At 48.2% G+C, this 8792-nt stretch overlaps 1 protein-coding gene across 2 annotated transcripts in view; it reads left to right on the top strand.

Annotated features, from left to right (window-relative positions):
- Eif3l (eukaryotic translation initiation factor 3 subunit L) overlaps window positions 1–6856 on the top strand; it is a 19707-nt gene extending 12851 nt beyond the window's left edge. For both annotated transcript variants that reach the window (XM_021216163.2, XM_029548207.1), the window contains 3 exons: window positions 2229–2726; window positions 5654–5734; window positions 6665–6856. In XM_021216163.2, the coding sequence (XP_021071822.1) occupies window positions 2229–2726; window positions 5654–5734; window positions 6665–6703 (618 nt within the window). In that variant the 3' untranslated portion in view covers window positions 6704–6856. The remainder of the gene's footprint in view (window positions 1–2228; window positions 2727–5653; window positions 5735–6664) is intronic.
- The last annotated feature ends 1936 nt before the right edge of the window (window positions 6857–8792 follow it).

Consider the following 8792-nt stretch of genomic DNA (forward strand, 5'->3'; position numbering starts at 1 on the left):
TGAGCCACCATGTGGTTGCTGGGATTTGAACTCTGGACCTTCGGAAGAGCAGTCGGGTGCTCTTACCCACTGAGCCATCTCACCAGCCCCAATATTTCTCATCCTTAACTATTATTTGTTGTGCTGAAAACTTTCAAACTCTTCTTCCAGTTCTTTGGTTTGGTTTTTAGTTTTTTGAGACAGATTTTTGTGTGTGTGTGTTTAGCCCTGGCTATCCTAGAACTTGTTCTGTAGACCAGGCTGGCCTTGAACTCAGAGATCTGCCTGCCTGTCTCCCCAGTGCTGCTCCACCACCACCCAGGTCTTGTCTTTCTTTGTAGCTGTAAAGTAGTGCCCTACCATGCTATAGGTAGAGCTCATTAATGCTTTTCAACCTTTTACGTGCCTGTTCCCTGAACTCCCTCTGTCTACCTTGCTCACTTCTAGGGGAATTATAGTGGCTGTTGTTTAGGAACTTTATAAAGATGACTATAGCCTGCTACTGTCTTCCTGTTCATAGCAGTCTTCCTGCTTCAGCAGTTTGGGTTCTGGGATTACAGGCAACACCACCCCTGCCTGTCCAGCATTTTTAAAACAGTATAATTCACTCTGTAGACCAGGTTGGCCTCGAACTCAGAAAACTGCCTGCCTCTGCCTCCCAAGTGTTGGGATTAAAGGCATGTGCCACCACTTTTGATGCTGTGCCCACTTAGCAAACTAATAGTAGTTGGTTCACCGCTGGGGCTTATTGGCTTCCCTACTGTGGGTTCTTTGCCTCATTTAGCACTCACACATTACCTTCTGTGGAGCAGGCCTTAAATCCAGCCAGAAAGTGGTTGGTCACTCCTGTAGAATTCATGCCAGTGTTGCTCCCACGGGTATATATTGCCATATTGGCCATTATTTTAGATTCCAAGACTCAAAGGTTCTTTCTCTTCCTTGGGTGTGTGGTGGTTGTAGCGATGGGGGACTTAAACTTAGGACTTGTTAGATCGTTGAGCCACACTCCCTGGCCCTGCCCAAATTATTCTGAGAGAAGGTCTTAGAAGAAGTCCCTGAAGTTCCCCACTAACCGTACACTTAACTTTGCTGCCCTGGCAGGCCTTGGACTTGTCCCCTGCCTTAACCACCAAAGTGGTTAAGATTAAAAGCCTGTGTCGCAGGGCAGTGGTGGTGCACAAATTTAATCCCAGCACTTGGGAGGTAGAGGCAGGTGGATTTCTGAGTTCAAGGACAGCCTGGTCTACAGAGTGAGTTCCAGGATAGTCAGGGGAACACAGAGAAACCCTGTCTTGTAAAACAAACAAACAAAAAGGCCTGTGTCATTTGGATCAGTTCTTCTTTTCTATTCATCTATAAAATTTGTTTATTTAGTTTCTGCACGTGAGACCTTGGTATTGCTTTTCACTGGGATTTTTTTCCTTTCTCATGGCACATGTCCTTCAGCAGGACTTTTTAGTACGTGTTGGGCTAAGGCATGATAGGAAATGCTTAGCCAGCACGGGCCACTCAGAGGGGTTTGGGGTGTAGCTTGATGGTAGAGCCTTTGTCTGGCATTGGCATGATCAAAGTCTTGGGTTCAGTCCTCAGCACTGAAAGTAAGCATGACCTGAAGCAGTGAGTCGGGGAGGATGGGCTCTAGATGTGTGCCAGGGTGTGTGTGTGTGTGCGCGCGTGCGCGCGTTTGTGTTCAGGGGGTGTTTCCTAGGCAGTGTGGGTGGCCTGAGAACAACGGCCCAGTAGTTCTGAAAACCAGTGTAGGCCGTGGGTGCTAGCTTAATCTTAGCAAGTGTTTAGGAATTGGCTTTCCAGTACTACTGTACGGCCAACTGGGAAGGTCCTGGGGAGAGTTCTAGAGAAGAATCAACCTGGGGGCTGGTGAGATGGCTCAGCAGGTAAGAGCACCCAACTGCTCTTCCGAACGTCCTGAGTTCAAATCCCAGCAACCACATGGTGGCTCACAACCATCCGTAACGAGACCTGGCGCCCTCTTCTGGAGTGTCTGAAGACAGCAACAGTGTACTTACATAAAATAAATAAATAAATCTTTTAAAAAAAAAAAAAAAAAAAAAAGAATCAACCCAAGAAGACTTGGCATGGGGTGGGAGCTTGGGGGTTGGTGCTGCAGACTGTCTAGGAGAATACAGTGGTTGGTGTGTGTGAGGCAACCCGAGACACGGTGCTGTGTGCCGGTGGGGGCCAGCCGGTCCGAGGTGGGATTCAGGGAGTGTGTGTTTGCCTTCTCCCAGATTAACAAACAGAACGAGCAGATGCACGCTCTGCTGGCCATTGCTCTCACCATGTACCCGATGCGGATCGATGAGAGCATACACCTCCAGCTGCGGGAGAAATACGGAGACAAGATGCTGCGCATGCAGAAGGGGGACCCCCAGGTCTACGAGGAACTTTTCAGCTATGCCTGCCCCAAGTTCCTGTCACCTGTGGTGCCGAACTACGACAATGTCCATCCTAACTACCACAAAGAGCCCTTCCTCCAGCAGCTGAAGGTGTTTTCTGATGAGGTGCAGCAGCAGGCCCAGCTCTCCACCATCCGCAGCTTCCTCAAGCTCTACACCACAATGCCTGTGGCCAAGCTGGCCGGTTTCCTGGACCTCACTGAGCAGGAGTTCCGCATCCAACTGCTCGTCTTCAAGCACAAGATGAAGAACCTGGTGTGGACCAGTGGCATTTCTGCCCTAGATGGCGAATTCCAGTCGGCCTCGGAGGTGGACTTCTATATTGATAAGGTATGGTACCCCAGGGCCAGTCACCGTGGTCACTCTGCTTATTCTCTCAAAGGTGTGAATGACAGATGACATCCTTGCATCAGATGGGTAGTAGGTTAGAAGTGTGAGGAGTGGGAACGGGAAGGGTGGTGGAAACAAGCACACACCTCCAGTTGCAGAAGTAGGGGACAAGATGCTGTGCATGCAGAAGGGGACACCCAGGTCTATGAGGAACTTTTCAGCTGTGTGTGCCCCAAGTTCATGTGGTTTCAAACTGCAACAGTGTACGTCCTACTAGCAAGGCATAGGATGGTACAAGGCTTCCTTTAGAAAGTGAAGTGTAAGCTGAGACAGAGCTTAGTGTTAGCTGTGAGAGAATGCTCAACACTCTCACTGTATATACTCAGTTCGCCCTGCTCTGAGGTGTGTGAGACACCAACTGCCCTCACCTCCTGCAGAGATTGTTGTGCAGTTCGCCTTCTCTCTTGTCCATGGGCTTGTGCCTGACTTTGGATTTTTTTTTTTTTTTTTAAAGATTTATTTATTTATTATATGTAAGTACACTGTAGCTCTCTTCAGACACTCCAGAAGAGAAAGTTAGATCTCGTTGTGGATGGTTGTGAGCCACCATGTGGTTGCTGGGATTTGAACTCAGGACTTTCGGAAGAACAGTCGGGTGCTCTTACCCGCTGAGCCATCTCACCAGCCCGACTTTGGATTGTTAAGTAAGGACACTTTACGGAAGGCTTTTGTAGGTTAGCTAGCAATAATCTGTATGTAATACATTTGCATATATGTCTGGGTATATGCTGAGTTCTTTCTCAACTATTAACCCGGCCGTGGCTTCCCTGGGATAAGAAGTAGGCTGAAGAATAGTGTTTTCTTCCTGTGACACTGTTGAAGCTGGAGGCTTTAGTGTCCCATTTAATGAGAACATGAAGTGACTTTGCTGTTTTGTTGGTGCTGGCTGCCAAGCTGAGCCTGTGCAGAGGCAGGCACTCTGCACTCCGCCATCTTCCCGGCCCAGACAGGCAATGGATGAATGCCTTCTGAACTTTGATCCTCCTGCCTCATCCTAAGTAGTTTCGGTTATAGGTCTCTGTCACTGTGGCCATTGTTTTGGTTACTTTTCTATTGCATGTCGAGTATTGCAGTTTCTTTCCCCCAGCAGTTACTTCACTTGCTATGCCCGTGGTGTATTTTACTTATGTGTGTGGAGAAGCATGTGCACGTGGGGGTCAGAGGGCATTTTGTAGGACTCTGTTCTCATTCACTGTGGGATCCAAGTCATCCATCAGACTTGCGCAGAAAGTGCTAATACCCTCTGTCCCAGCTCTCTCTGACTCTTAAAAAGAATGGCTTTAGGCTTGGAGCACATGCCTAAGAGATCTCTCTTGGGTATGTGTGTAATTGTAGAATAAATGAATCTGCTCGGCTTATCTGTTTTTTAAATTATTATTATTATTAGTGTGTGTGTATATGGGCAAACATACATATATATGCCATATGGTGGGGGGTTGGAGTCATCGTCAGGCTTGTGTGGCAGGTGTCTTTAATCACTGAGCCATCTTGCTGTCCAGTAATTTGGTTTTAAGACCTTACTTGGAGCCAAGTGTGATGGCACATGCCTTTAATCCCAGCACTTGGTGGGTGCATCTCTGAGTTTGAGGTCAGTCTGGTCTACAGAGCAAGTTCCAGGCCAGGGCTACATAGAGAAACCCTGTTTTGAAAAAAAAAAGAGAGAAAAAACTTGCTGTTCTTCCGGAGGACTAGAGCTCACAGCAGGCTCTGGGATCAATGCCTCGAGCCTCCATGGCACCAGCACTCAGAAGCGCTTACCCAGACATACTCAGCATTTAGGATCTATCTTAAAGGGAGGCGGTGAGGCAGAGAGTAATAGAGACATTCTGTCAGCCCCTGGCCTCTGTGCAAAGTTGTACACATCCACTCAGACATGGACACGCGTGCGCATGCACAAGAGCACACGCACATGTACACACGCACCCTCCTCTACACTGTCTAGCTAACTCCTTGCTTCCTTCTGGATTCACTCTCAGTGTGTGACATATGTGCTCAGAGAGTATCATTGACTTGCTCTACCCACTCTGTCCTCTCTGGGTGACTCAGTAGCTTAATCCCTTGGCATCAGTTTAATAAAACGCTTCTCCCAGTGTGGTCATTACAAGTCGGATCTTATTTTTATGTTTTGTTATTTGTGTGTGTGATCTGTGTGCTGGGTGCATGTGGAGGTCAGAGACAACTTTTGGGAGTTGATTCTCACCTTCCATGGGGATGAGACAGGGCCTGTCTTGTGTCTGCTCTCCTGGACTCTTGTGTCCCTACTTCCCATCCCACTAGAAATGCTGGATTACAGATGGTCACCATCTGAAGCTATCTCCATAGCCCACAAGTCAGGTTTTGCTGGGGTGATGTACTCAGATTCAATCAATACCACGTTCATGGTTGACAGGCCCTGTGCCGATTATGCCTGAGTGGGGGAGTGCTGAATCAGGGTGGTCCTCTCCCATCCGCCTCGAGTGTTAGGGTTCCGTGTGTGTGTGTGTGTGTGTGTGTGTGTGTGTGTGTGTGTGTGTGCGCGCGCGCGCCAGCACTTATGCTCTTCTTTCTCACTGACTGCTACTGCTCCACTTACCTCTAACTTTGCTTTTGAAAATTAGAATAGGATCTGAGTTTGATAGTCCAAGCTCTGCATCTAAAGTTCAAGGCTAGTCTGGGCAGGTTAGACCCTCTCATAATAAAAAGTAAAGAGGGCTAGAGATAAAGCTAAGTAGTAGAGCCCTTACCCCTGCCCCAGTGCTGGGGGTAACCCTGTAGATGTTAATTACACTTGACACAATTGTGCTTTGCAGTTAAGTGGCTCCACGCTAGGTGGCCCTCTCCTCCGTCCCTGCCCTCACATCATCACTTCTGACTGCTTTTTCCCATAGGACATGATCCATATTGCAGACACCAAAGTTGCCAGACGCTATGGGGATTTCTTTATCCGACAGATCCACAAGTTTGAAGAGGTAAGACGTCTGAGAGCTGGCTAATAAGCCTGAAGATAGAGATGGTACACTTTACATTTTTCCTCGTCTTCATTTGTAAGAAACTTTCTAAGCTCGCCTGGCTGGCAGCTTGGGGAGCGGATTGGGCCCAGGAACTGCTGTGTCAGCCCTTTCTGGGGTATCTCCTTCCAAGATCTTGGTCTGTGGGTGGCCCTTCGAGGGGTGCCGCTCTCCTTGCCCTTCCTGGTATTTCCTAATAAGGGTGGATTTGCTGCTGCGCCCCTCCTTCCCCACTTGGTTTGTTCTGCTCAGACAGGTCTGGCCAGTGTCTGGAGGCTGGAGGACTGGAAGCTGGGTTTGACAGGCCTGGTGCTCCTGTATCTTGTTCTAAGAATTGCCTTGTCTGTCAGGCCAAAGAACGCAAAATCGTGAGGCTCTCTCTTGTCCACCTCTGAGCCACCTTGTCCTGGAGTCCTCTGACAGAGGCCATTCTCCTTCAGGATTTTAACAGTTGGGCATTGTTTTTAACCCTCTAGCTGCCAGGCAGCAAAAACCCAACTAATCTAGCCACACTAACCCCGTCCCGCAAGGTGGTCTAGGCTGTGGGTTTGCCAAGCAAAGGCAAGGAAAAAGACCTCTGGCTGTTTTGGGGTCTAAGGTTTCCTTTTTTTTTTTTTTTTTTTTTTTTTGAGACAGGGTTTCTCTGTGTAGCTCTGGCTGTCCTGGAACTTGCTTTGTAGACCGGGCTGGCCTCGAACTCAGAAATCCACCTGCCTCTGCCTCCGAGTACTGGGATTAAAGGCGTGCGCCACCATGCCTGGCAGGGTCTAAGGCTTTATGTGGCCCTTCAGTCAAGGAGGGGGTGCTGGGAGTCTGGCTTCTTGATCATGCACACTGATGGGATAGGTCCCAAATATTCCACATCTAATTTAGCTTTACTTTTCCATGTAGCTTAATCGAACCCTGAAGAAGATGGGACAGAGGCCCTGAAGATACTCATCCACGAGTCAAGAACCTGTTTTGATCTTATAGATGGGAGGTATTCTTGTCACCTTGCCTAAGTCAGCTGTCAGCTGAATTGAAACTTGTTCACATCAAGGACTGGATGTCTTAAGGCACTCTCAGTAAAGGATCTTTGTTGGAGCTGGGTTTGTGGTCTCATTATTACGGGCAGATCTGTGGCTCTGGCAACAGTTCATTGTTTCCTGTGTATCCTGATTTCCTGGTGCATCAGACAGTATAGAAGCTGAATTCTTTTATCCCTGTGTTCATAACATACTGCGTGCTTTATAGAACGGCTCACATGTCTTCTGTCTGTCCGGTGCCCATGTGAACCCCATGAGATTTAAATGATCTGCCAGAATTTGCGTCGCATGTTAGTGGTGGGTGCTGTGCCCTTGGAAGGAACTATGGGGCATCTCTTACTGTCAGCAATTGGGCAGAAAGCGCTCGGACACGAGTAACCGTTACAGCTCAGGTTTTGTGCAGCTTCATATTTTTTTGTTTAGAAAGTGTATTCTGAACTAATTTTATTAGTTCTTCTGTCCAGATTAGTGCCTGCTGGCAGACAGCATTGGGCCTCCTCTGCAGATCTGTTGTACAGTCCTCTGTATGTGGTGGAGGCGGTGTTTGAGACAGGGCTGTGTACCCCAGCATGCTCACACAATCCTACTGTCACAGTTTTCCTGCTAGGATTAGAGATTTCCCATTGTAGATTTTTTTTTTTTTTTTTTTTTTTTTTTTTTTTTTTTTTTTTTTTTTTTTTTTTTTTTTTTTTTTTTTTTTTTTTTTGCGAGAAGCTTTATTTTATGAGTATGGGTGTTTGCATGTATGTCTGTGTACCATGTGTACGGCGCCTGCAGAAGCCAGAAAGGGTCATCAGATCCCTCTTCCCCGCTGAGCCATCTCTCCAGACCCTTTCTGACTTTTTGAGACGGGGGTCCTGAAGTGGCTCGGGCTGACCTAGCTAGCAAAGTATCCCACCAGACTGGTCTGACGTCATGCTCTTAGTAACTCCTGATGGTTGCGGTGACGTTCCCTTCCTGGGTGTTAATGGTGTGCGTGTTACCTTGGTGCCTTGCCCGTAATCCGGTGCCTGAGCTTGGTGCCTAGTGCAGAAGGTGACTGCGGGACAACTTGTGCTCTCTGGGCCAAGGGTGGGATCGGGCGGGATGCTGTTTATACCCATTGGTTGCCTGGCAACAGAGGATGCCCACTTGTTTAGCCTCCCCCACATTTGGAATTCATACGCACCTCTCTCTCCCACTGATTTGCCTAATTCCTGCAAGCTATTAATGTAGCCTTATGTGGAAGGAGGTCCATGTGGACAGGAGTTAGAATCTTGGTTCTCCAGATGGACTCTGATCCAGTGACAGGGATCTTGCAAGAGGCACAAGAGTTCCCCAGCCGAGCGCTACAGAGGCTTTCTCTCCTGGAGAGCTGACCTCCATCTTGATTTCGGGTTTTGGCTTTCAGAATAGTGTGACTTCTGCTCTAAGAGGGAACTGACAGGTACCACTAGGCAAGGAAGTCCACATATGGAGAAACCAGATCCTATCTGTGGAGCTTAAATTTTGACAGGGTGATAAATCATGCTTACCATGGACGATGATAAAATCTATGGGGAATTACAGACAGTGCCACATGGGTAGTTTTTTTTTTTTTTTGGTTTTTCGAGGCAGGGTTTCTCTATATAGCCCTGGCTATCCTGGAACTCACTTTGTAGACCAGGCTGGCCTCGAACTCAGAAATCCGCCTGCCTCTGCCTCCCGAGTGCTGGGATCAAAGGCGTGCGCCACCACGCCCGGCACATGGGTAGTTTTGACCCAGGTATGTCTATAATCCACACTCTTGGGAGGCTCAAAGTGGCAGGTCAGTGACAGTTCAAGACTTGCGTTTGTGACAAGATGAGGGGACACAGTGATAGGGGTCCCTTTGAGTAGACTACTGAAGGCAGATATTACAGATACCTGGGGAAGTGTTGATCTGCAGAGGAAACAGGCACCGAAGCCAGAGCACATAATTCTAAGGGAACACAGAAGGCAGCCAGTTGATGATGTGTCGATTGGGAGGCCAGAGA

This window comes from Mus pahari, chromosome 17 (genome assembly GCF_900095145.1).
Source record: "Mus pahari chromosome 17, PAHARI_EIJ_v1.1, whole genome shotgun sequence".
Lineage (NCBI taxonomy): Eukaryota > Metazoa > Chordata > Mammalia > Rodentia > Muridae > Mus > Mus pahari.